The sequence below is a fragment of the Glycine soja genome, chromosome 2, assembly GCF_004193775.1.
Source record: "Glycine soja cultivar W05 chromosome 2, ASM419377v2, whole genome shotgun sequence".
In the NCBI taxonomy this organism is placed as follows: domain Eukaryota; kingdom Viridiplantae; phylum Streptophyta; class Magnoliopsida; order Fabales; family Fabaceae; genus Glycine; species Glycine soja.
In genome coordinates this window covers 48,867,628-48,889,252 of record NC_041003.1, presented here as the reverse complement: position 1 = coordinate 48,889,252, position 21,625 = coordinate 48,867,628, and the positions used below count along the sequence as shown (strand labels likewise).

At 32.3% G+C, this 21,625-nt stretch overlaps 2 protein-coding genes across 7 annotated transcripts; both read right to left on the bottom strand.

Annotated features, from left to right (window-relative positions):
* Window positions 1-1,063: 1,063 nt before the first annotated feature.
* On the bottom strand, window positions 1,064-7,915 carry LOC114401876 (mitogen-activated protein kinase 10-like). Of its 5 annotated transcripts, none has more exons than XM_028364468.1 (12): window positions 7,537-7,914; window positions 7,383-7,430; window positions 5,845-6,253; window positions 5,358-5,485; window positions 5,163-5,222; window positions 4,733-4,882; window positions 4,457-4,612; window positions 4,062-4,273; window positions 3,836-3,937; window positions 1,876-2,033; window positions 1,604-1,789; window positions 1,064-1,495 (listed from the first exon to the last, which is right to left on the bottom strand). In XM_028364468.1, the coding sequence occupies exons 2-12, from the start codon at window positions 7,404-7,406 to the stop codon at window positions 1,353-1,355; spliced, it is 1,728 nt and encodes a 575-aa protein (XP_028220269.1). In that variant the 5' UTR covers window positions 7,407-7,430; window positions 7,537-7,914; the 3' UTR covers window positions 1,064-1,352. The 5 variants fall into 5 exon arrangements, with proteins under 5 accessions (XP_028220269.1, XP_028220270.1, XP_028220261.1 ...); XM_028364469.1 differs by having other exon boundaries at window positions 1,627-1,789; XM_028364460.1 differs by having other exon boundaries at window positions 1,064-1,789; window positions 7,533-7,915.
* A 5,902-nt stretch (window positions 7,916-13,817) lies between these two features.
* On the bottom strand, window positions 13,818-18,795 carry LOC114401869 (DNA primase small subunit-like). 2 transcript variants are annotated; one of them, XM_028364450.1, is made up of 16 exons: window positions 18,650-18,795; window positions 18,468-18,518; window positions 17,931-18,106; window positions 17,699-17,779; window positions 17,495-17,606; window positions 16,605-16,689; window positions 16,466-16,517; window positions 16,330-16,391; window positions 16,136-16,251; window positions 15,925-16,046; window positions 15,569-15,637; window positions 15,340-15,397; window positions 15,039-15,112; window positions 14,714-14,762; window positions 14,454-14,536; window positions 13,818-14,206 (listed from the first exon to the last, which is right to left on the bottom strand). In XM_028364450.1, exons 1-16 carry the CDS (start codon window positions 18,702-18,704, stop codon window positions 14,144-14,146), a joined length of 1,308 nt encoding a protein of 435 aa, XP_028220251.1. In that variant the 5' UTR covers window positions 18,705-18,795; the 3' UTR covers window positions 13,818-14,143. The 2 variants fall into 2 exon arrangements, with proteins under 2 accessions (XP_028220251.1, XP_028220253.1); XM_028364452.1 differs by having other exon boundaries at window positions 14,454-14,533.
* Window positions 18,796-21,625: the final 2,830 nt, after the last annotated feature.

Genomic DNA, 21,625 nt, shown 5'->3' with positions numbered 1-21,625 from the left:
GTAACAACTTAAACAAGTCTTTTTGCATCACACTTTCCACCGTGAGCATTTTAACTATTCTGAAGTAAGAAGTACTAGAAAAAAGCATGAGTTACAAGTGGTTGTACATTCTGAAAGCTAGCCTCCACATAAAGTTAATCTTATCCTGTATAGCTAGCTTACTAGATAGAGCTTCCAAAAAGGTAGCTGCAGTAACTTCCTACACATGGAAGGCCAATGTGGCTCCATGAGAGTGAAGGTGGGCACATGTCCGTTCAAATTTTCAAAATCATATGAAATACTGTGATGTCGTATTCGATCCAATGCTCAAACTATTTGTTGGGGTTTGATTCCAATAAAAACAATGAGGTATCTATTTCTTCTTTTTTATTTAAAAAGACATAAATAAAAGGAAATTATCCAAACACCAAACCTAGTTTCAAGGGTAAATTGTTACTGTGCCTAGGTTAGGAAAATTTGGTAGCATTTGAACCATTTGATAAAATTTTAAATGGAATCCAGTTGTTAAAGAAGCTTGTGAGGAATCTGTTTTTATAATGACCGAAGGGGGTTAAAGAACTACGGTTAAACAATGAAACTCCTTTGTATCCTGTGTGTATAACATGCATAAAACAGTAAGGAAATGTTTGATTTGATTATTTTTTATTTTCATTTTTACTGAAAACGAAAAATGGTGATAAAAATGTGTTTGGTTGAATTTCTGAAAATATTTTCAGTGAAAATAAAAACAGAAAATAATCAGAAAATGATAACAGAAACCTCATTTCGGATAAAATAAAATTACGGTAACAATGAATGTAATTTTAAACAAATCTAAAAATACAAAAAGACAAGAAGTTAATATATCATACATTTTCAGTATTTTTATTTCATGAAAACAAAAAACAAGAAGTTAAACCAAACATGTTTTCAGAATTCTTTCTTTTGAAAATGAAAACAATTTTCAAAAAATAAAAAAAAAATAAAAATACAAATTAAACACACCTAATATTTTCGACATTTTTACTAGTACAGTAGTACATGTACCAGTCTGATTTATTTGTTTCTATTTGGAAAATAGTTATTGCAGGAAATTTATAAAATAAAATAAAAAAATCCCGAGGAAAGGAATGTGTGGATTGAATTACAAAGATAGGACTCAAATTCGGTTGTACAGTTTATTGATAACTGAAACCAATGTTTACAAGGTTTGACCAGAGAAAGCTAGCTCTATCTGTGGAAGCACTAACTCATGTCATCATCTTACACAAAGCACCACCAGAGACGACTACTTCTCCACTATGAAGAACCTTTTTCTTATTCTCCACAAGGAACGCTCCACCTGGCCAAACTATTCACAAGACAACATTCTTCTACAACAACCTTGTCATACCATACTGAACAGGTCCAACCTTTCTATGAGCAGTGGTACTAATCCCACCATATTGATGAGCCTTTGACTGCAGCAACTTTGTCTCTATGGCTATTCGGTCATCCTGCTCTATCTTGTTGATTCCTGCTCGTGTCATGAAAAAAGGGTTGGTGTCAATATTTATAGCTATCTCTGGTGCTATTTTGACATTCACACCACATTGCTTAGCAAGTTTTGATTGTAAAGACACACCCTTGTCAGCTTCTGTTGCTGACCTTTCTTGTTTTCCAGAGGTTGATCTTTGATAGTGATTCGTAGGGGGGATAGGTTGAGAAGGAAGCACAGAACCTCTCATAAATGTCCTTGGATCATATGTACCCTTGACAACACTTGCATATTCGTATGGAATCACTGGCCCAACAACTTTTCCAGGTTTTGCTGAATACAAGAATGTTAGATTATTGATTACTAACAATGCATACAAACATAACAAATTATGATGATAATTGATAACAATGACATACCTTGTGGAAATTTTTGCAGACCCTGAATGTAACTTGGCGCAGGATTTTCTGTATCCCTGGAATTCTTATTATATTCCTCAGCTGTTTGCCGGTTTATGCAGGAAGCAATGTTTGATTGCTCTTTCAAGGGTACCATATTTGAATGTACAATTGTTGACCTGTCAATGATTCCAAAAAAGAGTAAAGCAAACAAACAAAAGTTCAGTATGATGTAATCAGATTAGGCTCCCTATGAATGAAAACAGTTGTAACACCAAATGGAAGCAAATGCAGCCTGGAGAAGGTGTGGATTATTTTGGTCGATTTCATCTCATGCCATGCTGAGACATTCAAAGAGCAGCTAAATAGGATGGTAGGGAAATGAATTAAGAAAAAGGGTACATAGAAAGTAATTAGCAGCAATATAAACCATGGCTCAAATAAATATCAACAACGGGTTTGAAGTGAAGGGTATATGCAACTCATACACGTCACTACTGATCCAGGTCTCTAGTCGATGTAAGGTCTCAACATTTGACTACAAGGTGTAAACACTTTTATACTGTATTATGCTATGTAACAACTTTAGGAAAGCCACCTTAACTGCGGCCTCTCTGAGTTGCTTTAGTTGCAACCTCTTTGGGCTGCCTTAATTGCAGCTTTGAGGGGGTGTATTTAGTCCTATATCGACTAGATATATGATTTAAATAGAGCTTATGAAGTTTGGATAATCCTCACCTTACAAGTAACAAGCGAGAGTTATGCCTAGGGCCGTTAGGCCCTTCCTAGAATGAAAAAGAAAAAAAGAAAAAAGTTATGCCTAGGGCTGTTCGTGATTTGGTTATTCCAGTAAACCATAACCATAACTAAATAATCAGATTACAAGTGGTTATTATAACCATGACCATAACCAATTTTGTACAACCAGTTATGATTTGATATAACTCGTTATTGTTTTTAAAAAACCGGTTATATCTAATGAAGAGATATGCATTGATAGTGATATGTCAACCACTGGACCAGTTTGCAATTAACTCTCTTTGGCTTGGGTTTGGGGTGTGAGTGTCCCATAAAATTAACAGCAAAGGGGAATTAAGGTGGTGTTATATGAGTGGAAGCTTTCGTCGGCTATCTCTGTCTCTCACTCTTCACGTCATTGGATCAGAGGCACACACAGGATCACATTATACATCCACACAGCGGTTATAAGTTATAACCGATTATCAAATAGTTAAAAAAATAGATAAATTTTAATTTTAACAATGAAATAACCCGTTAATAAAATTAAATAACCAAATTTCAATTTTAACAATGAAATAGATAAATTTTATAACTAGTTTTAATTCACCAGATATTATGCAACTGGTTATGTGCAGTTATGGTTAACTTATTTTATAACCATTTAATTTGAGCACCCCTAGTTATGCCCTAAGTTTAAATTCAATGATGATATCAGAGTCTATCTAAGATCCATTGTTGGGTCACTTGTATTGCCATGCTCCAGACCCATACACTTGGGTGTGAAGTGGTGGGTGTGTTGAAAAGTCATCTTAATTGTGATCACCCCTAACCCACTTTAATTGTGGCCTTGTTGGGATGACTTAAGTGCAACTCGAGGGTGTGTCTTCAGTCCTATGTCTACTATAGATACGATCTAAATATTATAAAACTTGGGTAATTCTCAGCTTACAAGCTGGTTTTGTGCGATTTAGTTAGACTCTAAGCCCAAATTCTAAGAACAAAACTGATACATTAAATTAGAACTAACTGGCATTACATCAGAGTCAGCTGCCGATATCAGTTTCTTTTTTCACATGCATAATTTTAATGCATCTCATATAGTCATACGAAAATATTTTAACAGTCATCATAGAATATTGGCTCATATCTTAAATATAATATAATCTAAGTAACCTATTGTTAACAAATGATTACAACCAATGACAACTGAAACCAATGAGATACTGCATTAGTGAATTACCTGGGCAGTGATACATGCTTTCTTTCAAGTGGCATAATTGGACAACATTTACCACTGTCTTCCTCGAGATGAGCAAACTGCTGTTTGAATTGATCAACAGCACTGTTAAGAATATGCACCAATGAAGGTTAAGGAGAGAATAATAGGGTAGAACATATGAATAAAAAATATTAAGGAAAAGAAGATAAACAGTTGAATTATAAATCAATAAGCCCAAAATAAAAACCTTGGGTAAAGAAAATTAGTTCTCTCTGTTCCATTTATGTAGTCTTTCAATAGTTGAGGATGATACTCTAGAATCTCACGGAAAATTAACTCTCCAATTTCTTCCTTTGTGACTCTTCTTCTTTCAAATTCAAACTCCATTTTTGTAATAGGCTGGCAAGATGGTTCCCTCTCAATCTTTGAAAGTCCCTTGAAGTAAGGATCAGCTAATGCCTGAAAATGCCAAATCCTTCAGAATTCTCAAGCAAGGAAGTCACATATTGTTGCACATCAATTATACATTTCTATTGTCCAAACTCCAAAGAAAAAGCATAAGCTCAAGAAGCAGTTAATTATCTGACTAGAATAATTTTTTAACACACACACACATAAGAAATAGAGAACAATATAACAAACCTCTTCAGCAGTAGGCCGGTCTTTTGGATCAAAGGCAAGCAACCTTTCCAGTAGTTGTAGTGCTAAAGGATCAGCATTAGGAAACTTTTGTGCAAATGGTATAGGTTGTTTTTTCCTCATACTAGTCAGGTATCTCCGTGCCTTATCATTGCGTACCTGCATCCATGATCCAACACAAAGATTCAAAATTGTAAACCAGCAAAACAATGATGTTAGTGAAACATAGTTAAGAAAATACAAACAGTTTTCCCTCTATAGAGAAAAAAAAAAAACTACCTTGGATATAGCATCCAGCGAGGGAGTGCCAAGCAAATCTGTCATCAGATCCAACTGATGGACAACATTTTTTCCAGGGAAAAGAGGCTTTCCTATTAATACTTCAGCAAATATGCAACCTATACTCCAAATGTCAATTGCTGGAGTATACTGCAGTCAATACCTTACCGTTAGCTCATCAGCAGACATGAAATAAACTAATAGAAACAGAAAACCAGTAGATTAAGAATAAATAACAGATTGGTCTTGGGTCTTACTTTTAGCTATTGATGGGAAAGAAGTAACAGAAAGCATGTATCATGGGTTGATATGCAATTTCTACACACAAAACTAATGAGCATGAATTAGGGTATGGTGTGAGTCAACACTATGCATAATTAGGTTTGCTCCCACTTATATGATATCTGAAAGAATCTTGAAAAAGACATACCCTTGAGTAAAATGATCCACAGAGTTCTGGTGCTCTATACCACCTTGTAGCAACATAATCCTATAGAAATGTAATAAGTAAACAAGAAAACATCAGCACCTGGGTTACCAATACTTTTGATATGAGGGAGCAAAAAATCTAGCAAAGCTGTTGGAAAGGTATGAAACAAACAGACAAAATGTTGGGATGGAATACCGTCCAAAATACAGTTGTTGGTGTGTCATTGAAAGCAACTCTAGCTAACCCAAAATCACATATTTTAAGTTTACAGTTTGCATTGGCCAGTATATTCTTTGGCTTCAAGTCTCGGTGATAGACACTTGCTGCAATGTGTTGACAAGTAATTGATGAGCAATATTGACATTGATGCCAGCAACCTTATGTTGATAAATAAACAAAGCAAAATATAAAAAGGACAAATGAATAGGTAAAACATTTTGGCAAAACCATAAAAGTACTACAAGTTTAAGGAGATCCAGGAATGAGGTGGAAAAAAAGTCAACAGCAATAATTAGAGAAAAAAATATAAATGATCCTGACATCTTTGTAAGAAATGCTGAGGAATGATGCAATTTCAATTACATTTCATTGAAGAGAGAAAACAAGCTATAGCCACTAGCAACACAATGCGCATTCAAATAAGATTTTCATGAACAAGTAACTATCAAATATTGAAGAATACCAGTGTGAATATACTTCAATGCTCGAAGTAACTGGTAAAGAAAAAATTGATAGTGCTCTTTTGTTAGGTCATCATTGGCTTTAATGACTTGATGCAGATCAGACTCCATGAGCTCAAAAACAACATAAATATCTTTAAAGTCCCTCCTAGAAGGAGGCAGCATAACATGCTTAATTTCAACAATATCAGGATGTCGAAGAAGTCTAAGCAACTTTATCTCACGCAGAATACGCGCAGCATCGGATACATGCTCAAAGATATCATGAATCTTTTTAATTGCTACTTTTTCGCCAGTATGACTGTCAATAGCTGAACAAACAACACCATAGCTTCCTTTTCCAATGACCTCTTGAATTTTGTACCTGCTGACATCACCATAATCGGAGAAAAATTCCATCTCCATTGAACCCTGTACCAAAGATATTAAAGTAATCCACAAGGGAAAATCAGACAAACCCAAATTTGATTGTCTACAAATGTTAATAAATCAAGCTAAAAGCACCAAATGGGAAACAAATTTCAATAATTGATAAATAGAAATTAAAATAATTAGGAATTTTTCTTTGCTATGTTACAAGGGAAATTAATTTATGTCTCGGAATCCATGATTCATCCATAAGCTCAATACACATAACTCAAAATTTGTGTGTGCAATAGAATTCACATTATGAAACTCAGTATTGAAGAATCATAGACTCAAAGAAAGAGAGTAGAAATCATATTTGCAGTAATCTGATCATGTCTGGATAGATTGGACTAACACAAGCAGAATAACAAATAATAAACATAAAGAAACACATTGTCACCATGCAACGCCTCACTGCCCGTCCCCAGCTTGACAAAGCCAAAAGAAGGGGAAAATACAGCACTCAATTAAAACCACTCAACACATCACATCACAATTCTTATGACAAACCAATATTCATTTTAAGACGAATATTTTTTTCTTCCCCAAATCATCATTTCTTGTCATTCACCAACGTTTATTTCGGAGAGACAATCTCGTACAACGCACCTAAAGCGTGCAAGACACATCTTAGAATACGTAGAAACAAAGAAAAGCAAAAGGGTTGGTTGATTGGGATGGAAGATCAACCCTAGGAATGCCATCTAACCAGTTCAAAGAAGCATCGAGCAAATTTCATCAGCACATTAATTAGACCCCGTCAAAAAAATGGTGAAAAAATAAAGATCTTGTCAACCAAATGTCACGTGGGGGAAATAAATTATGTCACGTGATGGATTAAACATTAGGAGAGCTAACTAACATCATAACACGACCCATGGAACCAAATTAGCAGAGCCTCACTCCCACACTTTGACTTAAGTAATCTAATAAAATTCTCGGTAGTAACCCACCAACACAAAACTAGACAAGATTTTATTTTTATCGTTCATTCGGTTAAACTCGGCTTGGTCACAAAAAGGGTACTTTCATTATTCATTCGCGACATAGAAAAACTGAAAAAGTAATGACTTTTGTGAAGCAATTAATTAGAGTAATGGTAGCAAATGAGGGGAAGAAACCACAAATTCACCTTTTTTCTTTGATCTTGCTGCATTCTGAGGCAACAGCTACTACAATTCTACAAATTAAGCCACCAATATGAAACAGAAGAAACTCAGAAAGGTAAGTTTCAATTTTGGCATATAAAAAAAAAAAAAAAACTCAAGCACATTTTTCCCACCTACCCCAGCTCCTTCAACAAACACAGAATCCAAATAAAGCCCCACCACTTTCAATCTCAATACCAAACTGCTACCAGCCCACAATCATGAAACGACGTAGCTCTAACTTAGTGACAAAAAACTCACTAATCCGTAATCCCTCTCTCTCACACACACCCCAGTGATCCCGGTGAAGCTTCTTCTACCAAAAGCGCGTTTGAAGTTGGAGCTGAAGAAGCAAAAAACGAATGCCCCCAGAAGAAGAGTACACCGACACAGGGAGAAGGAGTGAAAAACTATGAAAGGTTCTGTTGTTGAAGCCTTGAAGAATGAGTTGTTGTTTGTTGTAAGAAAGGGTGGCTCTCTCTCTCTCTCTCTCTCTGCTTCGCATTCGCTTGTGAGATACGGATATGGGATTCTTAATTATACCGAAGGGGTGTATTTGGTATTTTGAGAAAATGTGGAGGGTGGTTTCATAATTTCAGGTTCCGAAAGACAAGTTACGAAGTAAGGTGGCAGATACTTTTCTGGAATTACCTGTCTGTCCCCTCTCCAATTTACATGGCACAGGGAATGTGCCTAACACGTGTCAGGTTTCAACTTTCAACATATTTTGATTTCAATTTTTCAATTTATGTTTTTTCGTTTTTGTAATTTGTAAATGTATAATTTTTTAATTTTTATAATATTTATCTGAATGCCGATGTTTACTTTTAATTTTTATTTGCTTTTATTTCTTAGTGTAATATTGATTTATTATTTCCTTTAAGTAAATCCAAAGTATCTCTAAAGCACAAACTAAGGATTATTTTTTAGGGTAAAATATCATTTTGGTATTTAAATGCAAAAGTGGCTGATAATTTAGTTTTTGAAAACGTGATTTTTTTTTATTTAGGTCCTAAATATATAAAAATTGTGACAATTATATCGAATCATTAAATTTTATAAGATTATTATGTTATTAAATTATAATATTTAATAATTAATTTAATATTAAATTATAAAATTTAAAGATGAATCTGACAGTATAACAAAACATAATTATTGCATATTTTACCTGTTAAATAATTAAATCAGAATTTTTAATCTTTTACAAATTAGATTGTCAACTGTTTATATATTGTAGGACCAAAATGGTCCTTCACTCTTATTTTCTATGATACTAGATATTAGATGATGCAAAAAATAATCTAATTTAATGCATGTTTTTATTTTGCAGCATTAATTAAACATGTTAAAATTCACTGTTATTGATTAATGTCGGTGCAGTTCACAGGGTGGCCGAATAATGTAGATTAACGGATTAAAAGCACACTTTATAGGCTTTTACACAAAAACAAATAAATCACGTCACATATGAAGAATGAGACTTTGTTTACACATATCTCAAGGGCATTGAGAATTTAGAAGAAAAAAAAAAAAGATTCATTCAGCATATTGACATAATAAATAAATCGAATCAAAATGTCACCCCTTTTTTTCTGTTCCCCGTATGATCCTAAACCTAAGTTGCATTTGCAGAAATTGTATGACAAATACACATTTCGTAATACTCATAGACTTCTACCTTTCTTTTCCTTTACACTTACTCTACTTGCACAACCATACCAGACATCCTAAGTAATACATTCAACAGAGACAGAGTGAATCGTTTTCAAAAATCAAAACAATGATATGCATCTGCTGCGCACTCAGACAAAGAAAGAAAGATAATCTATTCAATCAAATTAAAAAAATTCTACTTAACAACCAAGTTATCGAGATTAATATAAGTAAAAATAATTCTATATATTTAGTGTGTCTGCTCTCTTTAATCTGTAGTTAAAATTAATTTCAACGTAGAAATGTACATTAGTGATTAGTGTATGTGTGTATAACACAGTAGTGGCATATTTGCTGACAAAAAAACAATAGCAGTGGCATGGTGCTTGTTGGAAATTGGAATATGAAGTGCTTTTTTAATTGCCCAGTCACAAAAGAGTATACACCATAGAAAAATAGTTGAAGATAAAAAATTGCATGTTTCCAACAAAACAGTTGCATTAGTACGTATACATTTTCTTGTTTTATAGATACCGTAACTGAAAGAGTAAAATTGAGCGTTATGCTTTCAATTAATGTTTCTAAATTGACCAAGGATTTAACATATACTACTAAAATTTGTCGCAATTCAATTTTCTGAACGGCCATTACTCAAAGAGTAAAATATTTGATGAATTTCTGTGTACAATATGACTTCATGTTGAAAACGAGTTTGAAATGAAAATATACCATTTTATAAATATGTTCACTAATAATACAAAACGCAAGAAAGATATTATGTGGTGATGAAACAATTAACAATCATATATATATATATATATATGTTCACTATAACATGGAGTAAAAAAATACAAAAAAGAAATTAAAATGATGAGAGGTCATATCGCTCCTCATCAATGTCATGAACGTTGTGGGCATCGTCCATTTTAAAGATTGGTGGAAGAGGTGGCAGCTCAGGCATATTCCACAGTGAATAACCTTACCCTTAAATGGTAAATATATATATACATATATATATATTTTTCTTAAATACAAATTACAAACGAGTAACCATTTCATTGAAGGTTTTTTTTTTATCATTTTACATGAAAATTCTACTCCAAGTAAACATAATTTTAGTATTGAGAGTTATAAAAACAAAAGCTTAAATACTTTACTAGTTCATGTTATACGGATTAGCATTTAGTAGAGGAAATGTGGATGGTGGAATACATTATTGCTTTGCTCAATTTTAATTCAATATCTACATACTTTAATTTGCTGTAAATTTTAGCAATATTAAAGTGGGGAGCAGCATGAGCATGCTTACGCAACGCGTGTTTCACGTTCACGCTATATGACTCATGAATGAACCATTGAACCAACACGGTATAGAGAATTTTGATATTTTTAAGGGAGGGGACAGAGAAAAGATTGTGATGTGGCCCAATCATGATGAAATATAAGAATTTTGGCATTCGTATACGTGACATCGTTCCCATATTCGTTATGACTTATGAGTGATGGAGTCAATTAAATAAGTAATTAATTAATTTATGTCAAACGAAGTATAAATAAATGAATGATTTAGTTTGGTAACAGGTTAATTCAATGGGTGTTCTGCATTCGTATGGACAACGCTGTTACAACTTTGCCTTTTTGGTGTTATAAATTTATGCTTGAATTTAGATATTTCCATGTTACTAAATAGAATGATAATATATATATGTAAAAGGACGGACCCAGGATTGACAAATAGGGGACCAATAATGATAAGTTTTTTAAAAAATTATTTTTATTTGTCATTAACAACCGTTCATAACAGAAATTAAATTAAAATAATTTTTACTAAAAATTAAAATAATTAAATTATGGATACAAATATTTAAATTAATTACATTTTTATCCATACAATACCAATTAACACTTGAAAATAAAAAACTTTATTTTATGAGATAAGAAACAAATAAAAATATCAAAATATGATAGTTAATATTACAATATGAGAAAAAGAAATATATACTAATAATAATGTAAAATAAATAATTATCTAACCACACATTATTTTTTATAGTAAATTTATTGACTTTTATAATAATTATCTTAAAAATTATATTATAAAATTATTTTATATTATCAATACTTAATTATTAAACTCTTGTAATATACTTGTGTTAGTGTATATCAGTTACTACATAATTGAATATGATATGTTTTATTAATAATTTTTTTTATTAAGATATGTTGTACATTTCTACTAATAAAGGAATTTAATTTTTTTCAAAAGAATTAAAATGGAATGACTTTTTTAAATTTATCTTATATTTTGTAAGAATATTTGTTTAACAATCATGGACTGGAGCCAAAAAAAAAAGTCCACAGCACATATAATGTTTAAAAAAGCCTTTTAAAAGCCTTTAAAGTAGAATAAAATATTATCTAATAATTAAAAATTAATAAAATAAAAAAAATATTTAAAATATTAATTAGGAAACTTTCAAAAAAATGAGGGGGACCATGGCCTCCCTTTAACAACAAATATATATATGGATCCTATTCCTGTATAATCAAATGGAGTGTAAAATGTTATTTAAAACATCAAGTATAAATTTATATCACATAGGGGCTAAAATGAAAAATAGTCAAATATAAGGACTTGATCTAATATCATTGTAGCATGAGAAGTACCATTTCGTGGTTTAACATGTAGAAATTAAAACAAAATGATGTCAGGTGTAGGGGCTAAATTTTTAATTTAACTTAAAAGTATGTATTTTAAAAATAAAGCTAAAAGTGTAATTTGTATTTAATATTTCATATTTTAAATTGAATAAGCATCATAAAAATAGAAAACAAATGTCATTTTACTGTCTCCAACCAAACTCTTTATGTTAAAGGTTAACGCACACAGCTTAAAAAATATTTAATACTACTCACAAATTATGTATTTAGTCTAAAATGTCTTTGTTTGATGTTTATGATGAGAATAGTTGTAAAATTTAGACCCGATTAAATAAGGGTATTGGTGAAAGAAAACAATTAATGAAACTTAAAATTTATAAATCGTAAAACTTCAAGAATTTTGAAGAAAATTTATTTGAAACATCAACAATTTTGATCTCGAAAAAAGTATATTTGCAGAGGGAGTATATTAGAGGAGCCCAAACAAAAGAACTTTTTTTTTAATAGAAAAAAAAAACCCTTAGGTGTAGCGTACGGATTTGTAAGTACACAGGGTTGCATATTTACACATTTGACCTTCCCCTACGTTTTGGCGTCTAAGCATAGTTTTTAGTCATTAGTGGAAGGAATACATGTATAAGTACACAGCTTAATGGACTATAGGAGTATATTCCTAGTCTCAATCAAGGGGCAACGAGAATACACGATTGCCATATGAACACCAGTGGAGATGTGGGACCTACCCAACTGATATAGGACTGCTCCCAGTGTGGTTGCTATCTCTCCATTTTGATTTTGGACTTCCCAAAATGTCATGTTGTGGTTTGTTATTACTGTAACATCATTAACCAATTTTACGGATTATGTCTGTTTATCAATCAAAGTCTCCTTCCCAAAATTAAATTATTTCATTTTTAAAATTTCATATTTTATTTTAAACTCTACATCTCCGTTATAATTTTAGAGCACAACGTCACTCACAAATTCACCAATCACGGGTTATCATCTAACTCTACTTAAACGTCACCTTCCGCGCAATGAAGTACAACTACTTAACCTTGAAAAAACTTCAAATCAAACATGACCTAATGAAACGTGAGGCAAGTGCGCTCCATCATTGCCTCAAAATCATAGACAAAACCCTCAATAAGCTCAGAGAAACACATCACGACCTCAAACTCTATCTTAACATGAAAACTCTGTACCAGCACACCGACAATCTTAAAACCCTCATCAGCGCTGTCATAATGAACCAAGTCATGTGCCTCGACGGTTCCTCTCATGATGACACGGACAAGCACGTGAAAGAAACAAACTTGAGAGAGAAAACGAGGTTGTGAGTGCAAATAAACACAAGGGGTTACAAATGTGAAAGCAAGAATGCGAGTGTGAGATTGCGGTGCGGTGTGAACATCTATAGAAAAAAAAAAGAATTTCACTTTCTTAGAAGAAAATTAAAATTTCATGTTTTTAGTTATTCAAAATTTAGTTTTGAAATTTCAAAAATTTAAATTCTTCATAAAAAATCCAAACAAATGAATTTTAGATCAAAAAAAATTTAAATTATTCGATAAATTATTTTTCTTAGTTAAAATTCTTTATCCAAACACATTCTCATTCTTTATCCAAATGCACTCTCAAGAGTACTATAAGGCCGTCAATTTATGTTATTCAACAACACATTACACTAAATAATCTTTTGTTCAGGGAGACTTTATCACTATCGTGTGAAACCATCAACAAATTCTGATAATGTTTGGTTTCCGATCTAACTTGTGTACAAATTTTAAGACCAAATACAATGGTGCATCACAAACTAAATATAAAAAAGAATGAAAATGTTTTTGTAAATTTCATTTTGTCACCGATGTCTGTTTGCACCGATACCCAAACATGCATCTAGCAGACTAGTTTAACTGTTTAAGTATAGTGGGTATTTAGTAATTACATCGGATATTAATGGTAGCCATAACAAGACCTGACATGGTCACGTTCCTGAATTTCTATAATAAAACAAAATCTTAAAAAATTATGGACAAAAATTGTAGTGTTAGTGTTACTGTGAGTGCTATAATAATTACTAATGGTAATATTTTCAGTCCTTCAAATTTTCAAATACCCGGAAAACTATATAATGAATAAACTTGTAGTCCTTTACATGACACTACATTAAAATTACTACGCATTGGCAGAAATATCTATAGATAACACGGAACACCTAATAACTGTTTCATCCAAAATTTATACAGTGGATGGAAAGATTCAAATCAACTGCCTAATCTCTCACCAGAAGTAGAAAGAACGGTTGTAGTTGCAAGAAAAATACAAAAAAAAAGATTCAACAGTACCACGAAATTTTCATCATTTCATTGTGTCAACTAATGTGACCCCAAGACAGTTCTATTTGACCAATTAAGAATACGTGGCACTACCAACCAAGGGAATTCTTTGACTGCTGCAATTTTAAGTTATAGGAATTTTCAATCTCCTCCTGCAATATTCATTATTTAAGTTAGTTATGATAGGTAAGGTGGTACTTGAATGCTGAACCTGTAATAAGGTATCAGATTACTATGATCAACACCAATCTCATACTACTTTCACATGGAATAGATTTTTCCAAATGATTCATAATAACAGTGCCAAGGTTTTTACATTGCATAAGTTTTTTAATGCAATAAAATGATGTGTAAGTGAAAATTGCTAAACTTTACCAACATTTATACAATGATCCATACCTTGCAGGCTTTTAGTAAAGGCTGTAAGAATGATGATCTGAAAAGCGTAATTGCATTTCCAAGCGAAGTTCTATTCGATTCTGCTACCAAACAAGGTATTAAAAATCACTTCACCTTGTAATGGACTCCAAGTTGCAAATAGAATTGAAGGAACATATCAATGTACATAAACAGGATCCCCAGAGTCCAAGACACGTGGTGATGGCAATGTGAAGATTTTACAAAAAAGGAAAATTGGATTGAGTATAAAATTAACATACCACCATCAGCATCAGCTCTTGAGCCTTCATAATTAAGCTCTTCTATCAGCTGCAATGTTACATACAACTCAATATCAAGATTCACATAAAAACAAGAAATGTCCAGAAATTCTCAGAAAGCAGCATCCTGATGTGTTTTCCTTTTCACACAAAAAAATGTGTAATCTGTTGGAGAAGGGAGCAAGTGCCTTTATGCAAGTTCCACATACTCCGAGTAGTAAATACAAACATCCTTATTGAAAACTAAGCAAATAATTGAGCCCAAGGAAAGTTTTTCTCTCCCTGGAATGCATATAAAAAAATTATCATTGCAGAATAAGTTTACCTGTGAAAGGGTGGGTACTGTAGTAGGATCAAACTCCTCGCACCGTTTTGGATCAATAGGGACACAAACACGACCTAGAACAAAGAATACCATGTAATGCTCTATACAATCAAATGAGCTAATTAATCTATCAATAAGTTTTAACTGGAAGATAGTTTTATAGTTTCAATTTCTTGTTAAAAAAATCAAAAGATAAAGAAAAAGCTGAATGATTATAATGTCATCAGTGAATTCTCAACCCTCAAAAAATTCAACTGGTTATGTCAATAAAAAATTGTGCATAAACATATTACAAACTGACCTGTTTTAGGATGTACACAAAATGGTGCTTTAAGCAAATGATTCATATGTTTAGAAACCTAAAACAGTAACAGTTTTAATGAACAAACATTCAGACTAAACTTCAAATTAGTCAAAAGGTGTTACTCATCTATAGAGTGACATTGCTGGGAAGTAAAGACAGCAGAAATGGTAATAACATGAAATATAACAGTGGATATGGGAAAAAGAGGGCCAGTTGATAGACAAACCTCCATATCTAGCCTGGGATAGGTAAAGCAGAACACAATCTCTTCAATGCACCGACGCAGCCCTTGTGCCTACGATAAGGATTAGGAAAACATTAATCATAAATAGCAATATCAAATAATACTTGTTTCAGCAAATCCTGCATCATTCCCTGTAATGAACAATACAATTTATAATCATCTTATATGAATAATAGAAGCATGTTACAACAGTAGGAGGTCAAAGCAAAAATTTCAAGACCAATCTATTGCTCATGAGATTCATGCTCTTCTGAATTTTCAAAATACCCGTGCAAATATTGCAGAGCAAACAACACAGTCACCTTGACATAACATTTCCTAAAAGGAAGCTTGTGTACCTTATGTTTTCCAGATTGCAGCAACTGTTTGCACTGTTCCCAACGAACAACATTGATGTCTTCTTTTGCACTAGAAGAGCGCCTACTATCTTGCCATCTTCCCCTAAGTTCAGAAGCAATAGCTGCAAAAGTAACCCATGTATTGCATAAGAAAAAAGCAGGAATTGAAATAACAAGGTTCATATGAAGGGAGGGCAGGAAAAAAAAGTACATTCATCAGGAATCATGTCAAGGATCTTTTCATATCTCTCCTCGGTAGCAAGTAAATTTTGACCAGTAAGCAGATTTTTCTCAAAATAGTTCTTGAGAACATTAGTGTATGACGTCCTGGAAAAATAAAATATTGGTTAGGATATGAAATACGAGATCTGGTCCAGAAAGTTAATGATTCATATTAAGACTTACGCCAAGAAAGGATGAAGAGCAGCACCCATCAAAGAAACCTTCTTGTGACTGTTTTCATTGCCCTGGACAGCATATGAAATCAACAAAAAAACTTAAACAAGTATTGACAAACTCACTCGTCATCAGTATACTATACCTTGTAGACACGAAAATAGTCAGCAATAGCTCCTCTTTGCTCATTTGTCAACCTGTATGAGTAAAGGCAAGCTATTTGAATTTATGACTGTACAGCCCCAAGTAGATTAAGGATAACTTTTGATTGTTTATTGCCTCACCTTCTCGCCTTTCCATCACAGACCCAACAATGAACACCTCTGCGACCACTGTATACCCAGAGAATGTGCTTGAAACCAAAGTCATCTGAAACAGAAGCCCCAAAGCAAAAGTCAACACAACAGTTACAAAAAATTGCAGCCCCCCCTCCCCCCCTATCCCAACAAATAACACTCATTTGATTTTTGCAATCACCACCACTCCACCAGATAGGCTCAATCTTGCCACATACGAAGCTAGTATATATAATTTTAATGCATGTTAGATATTATATATCCCTCCCATAGTATTTTGACTATTTTCATATGTGTAAAGCATTTGAACACAAAGGCCAAAAAGAATTAGGAAAAAAAACCTCAGTCCTTGAAATAAAGATTAAGCACAATGAAAGATCAGAAATGGGATGAAAACAAATGCAGAAGGGATGCTTGATGAACCTCAAGCATGTTATACAGTAATAGGTGTGATGAAAATCAAGTAATACCATACCATATATAACGGAGTGAAGGCTAATTTAAGCACTGAGCCTACTTTAAGAGGTGTATTAGGCATTATTGAAGCCTAGACTACAACTATTATCATAAAATTTCAAGTAGAAATCATGTCTCTTTCTACTTCAGAAAAAATAAACCTATCATGCTGAGAGATGACCACATCCAGTAAAGTTGCTTTCCCCTGCTATGTTATGAATTGGGAGGATCAAACTTGTTGTGAGGCAAAGTTATGTTATTTTGGGAGGATTTTTGCTAGGTTACTTATATCAACTCCATGGTCTTTCAATGAGATGTACTGCTATCTTATTATTTCAACAATTGTTTTTTGAATGTAATGAACAATATAAATGACATAATTGCACCACTTCTCCGATATCAAATAAGATGCAAAATAGTACCTCTTAAGGCAGTATCAATCACTTTGATCGCTATAGTCATCAACGGCCAGCAAACCAAACAAACATCGGCACCCGAACAGCAGTATCTAACATCATCATAATCTGACATATCCTACAGAAAGCCAAAATAAGAAAGGGTGTCAAATTTGAAGAAGGCCACAATAGCTAAAGGCTTCACTTGGAGACTGAAGCGAAAAATCTTACTATATCAAAAATCAACTCCCTCTCAACTGGGGCAAAGACATTATTATCGCCACTCTGTGCATAGGCATTCCTTTTTGCAGGCTGAACCAAATACAAGGAACAGATTAAACAGATTAATGAAGAAAAGAAACGCTGCCTGCATAAATTATTATTCCTGCATGAATTATAAAAGACTTGAAGCATAATTATGGAATCTGGGTAGAGAGGATTTGGAGAAAAGTGGAAACTTTACATCAACAGTGTAGACAGGTCCAATATCTATCTTAACAGGGGTCTTTTCTTTGATGGAGTTTTCGAGCTCAAGTGCATTGTGGAAAGATTGGAAACGCAGATATATATCATTCTCCAGAGTGAAGGAAAACTCTCTTCGCCCAATGTAGGATTGATCACAACCAGGGTGCTTTCCATCTACAAATAATCCCCACAAAAAATTTAAAACTAAAAATAAACTTTGTTTCTAGACCTGCAAATGAAATGATGCTCACTTTTAATCCCTAAAAAAATAATCATCTCATTTTGGTCTATCACATATGAAAGTGTGTCATGTGTGGTTCCTATTTCCATAAACGAATGACCAAAAAAGAGACATTTTTGTGAAGAACAAGGAAAACACCTAACACATTTCTATAAACAATGAACTAAAATGATTCGATTTTTTTAGAGGGACAAAAAAACAAACATCACCCTAAAAATATATTTAATCCTTAAAATTAAAATTAAGAAGGTCATTCAACACTCATTGGAAGCATGGGTTTGGTGATATTCTTACCGTTGCCATACGACACCCATCTAACTAAATCAGCAAACGGAAACAGCTTTCCTGGGGAAAACAAAAATAAGAGAAGAGAAAACCTTTAAAAGGTTAAAACCCAGTACGAAACAAGGGAAATTATGCTACCTTGATACAGAGATTAAAAGAAAAAGGCGAAACGGGAAGTGAAAGTAACGAACCGTAATATAATTTGAGGTGATTGAGATTGAAATCGGGTTCTTGTTGTGGGATCATTTGCTTTGCGATCGAAATTATGAACTGAATCGGAGAATTGTGTTTGCAAAGAGGGAAAGGAAGAAATCGAGAGCGAAGTGATTGGTGTGTGAGATGGCGGGAAGATAAACATATATCTGGCGGGAAACTGAGACATTAATGGGCCTATGCCGCTTCGGCCCATTTCACTTATTTTCTGGGCCTAAGCGAGCACTTGATTGGGCCTTGATACTCAGTTCCTCTGACCAAGATTAGGGTTTTTCTTTGTGCACCAACAAATTGCTGTACACCCAACGAAACATGCACAATTCCAATTTTATCCTTCCGTAAAATTGATATGGATAACAATCCGTAAGTTTCATACGGATTGTCAATCCATATGACACTTACAAATTGCCAAAGTGGCTCATATGATTTTTTTTTCAAAAATATGTTTTTTACAAATTAATTGCTCAAATAGGAATCAAACCTGTGATTTTCATGTTATTAGCATGACGCTCTAACCAATTAAACTAATAGATTAATTATGTTATAAAATAATTGACATCACTTTATATAACACTAAAATTTCTAATGTATATTTAATGCACATATAAATTTACATAATAAATTTTGTGACAATTAATTTCTATCTAATAATTAATTTGTATATATATATATATATATAATTAGTTTTTATCTAATAATAATTGAAAATAAAAATCATAGGTTTAATAAAAAATTATATATGTAAAAAGAAATACATTATTAACATAAATCTTTTGATCTTATTACAATTAATTTTGATATAATAATATTATATATATATATATATATATATAAATTTTAAATAAAAATTATAGGTTTCATAAAATTTTATATATGTAAACAAATTAATTATTAAATAAAAATTAATTGTCATAAAAATTATTATGTAAATTTACATAAACATTAAATATATATTATAAATTTTAGTGTTATATATAATAATATTAATTATTTTATAGTCTAATTGACTTATTAGCTCAGTTGATTAGAGTTTGATGTTTAATTTGAGTGCAAGCTCACCCCAACTTGCAATGTCTCGTGAATATTCTTTAACTTTGTGTTACTTTCATGAGAAAGGTGATGTATTTTGTGTCAATTGTGTTCATCCCAATGGCTTGGGAAATTATGCAAGCAATGCCAAGTAGTAATTGTTGCCTGACATGATCTTTGCAACGTCTTATTAATGTTAGAAGAATTTAGAATTATTCTTGAAAACAAACTAATATAAAACTCTTTAAAATATAGATAGTATAAGAGAAAAAAATATATTTAAAATTTAATTAATTTTATCAATTCATTCTTTATTACAATTACTCGTAAGTTTCAGTTTTTTTTTTTTTTTTTGGTATTGAGTTGCAGTTTGTTATCAATAACACCCAGTTATATCTTAATAATACAAATAATTTAAGTAAATTAAACTTGTATTTTATTTTATTGACGAAGGAAACGCAAGAAGCTAGAATGAAAAGCCATAGATACGTGAATCTTCTTAACGTTTCCATGCAAACTATGTGCATTGAACAGCCATATCAAATGATTAAGGGTTCACCAAACCACAAAATGAGGGTGACATGAATTAGTGTTCTAACCGTCACACGAACAAACAGAACATCAAAGAAATAAGTTCCATAAGGTTTTCAAAGATTGTGTACCAAAGGCATGTCGTCATTACATTTTGAATAACTTTGCTCAACTTTTACCTACCTTGTCTGGCTTGTAGGAATTGGCAAAAACAATAAATTATTTATGGCAAAACAAAAACAATAAATGGCCAAAACAGATGCTAGCTTCTCACTTCTCACTTCTCAAGTATAATAATCACAATATTCCTATCATAAATATGGCTTCATTTAAGTTTAAGTGACGAATAACTAATTTTTCAGTCAAAACAAATAAATCTACTCACGCGTCTAGTGTTTTAACTCTAAAAGGAGTACCATGCAGATAAAATGATTAAACGTTTACACTTATTAAATGAGATACTATGCTAGTATTTAATCTGAATAATGCAAAAGTCACTGTAACTCATGAGATATATCACACTATGCAGAAAGTATGATTTTGCCGAAGTGCCTAATCATCTCCATTATTCAACAAATAGTAGTATATCACTTTATTAATTAACTTCAAACGAATCATGTGACTTTGCGATAATTACGTCACAGACAATAGATTAGTTAAGCAATTAAACTCAAACCCTGTAACTGTCCCACCTATGATCGGTAAATAGCCTTGGGAATGCAATGCATAGAGCCGTAGACAGCAACAGCATAATAAAACATGCAACATATTAATTTTTTCAACCCATCTTATATATATATATATATATATATATTCTATCTAACAATAAAAGATATAATATTAAAAAGATTTAAGTATTGTTAACCAGTTCCCGGATATTAGTTAATGAATTAAAATATATTTTTTTAATGTGTAAATTACAAAAGAGTACAAAAAAAAATCATAAAAAACATAATTTTGTGTATCTCACTAAAAATAACTTTTTATTCTCAATTTCATGACCATTACACGAGTTAGTATTTGTCAAAAGAATTTGATGTTACTGTTCCATCAATATTGTTTAGAATATAAAAATAGAAATAGAACTAGTAGTCAACGACAGTTTTTATTGATAGGAACAATATGCCTAGGGGATCATTCTGTAATTGGTTTTAAAAAGTCAATTGTTTCGATGATGTGGGTGATCTAACTTGCCATTGGCCTGTGGCAAGAGAAAATGGAACAAGTATTGGATGGAAATTTGTCTGAGGAAAGGCTTTTTCAAAGGGATATGATACACACATTCCAATGTCATTTAAAATAGGTAGCACAGTGTTTGTTTGGGCACATTTCAAACAAAGACTCTCTCAAGCGGTCACCAACATTTTAACCTACCTACTGTATTTACTTACGTC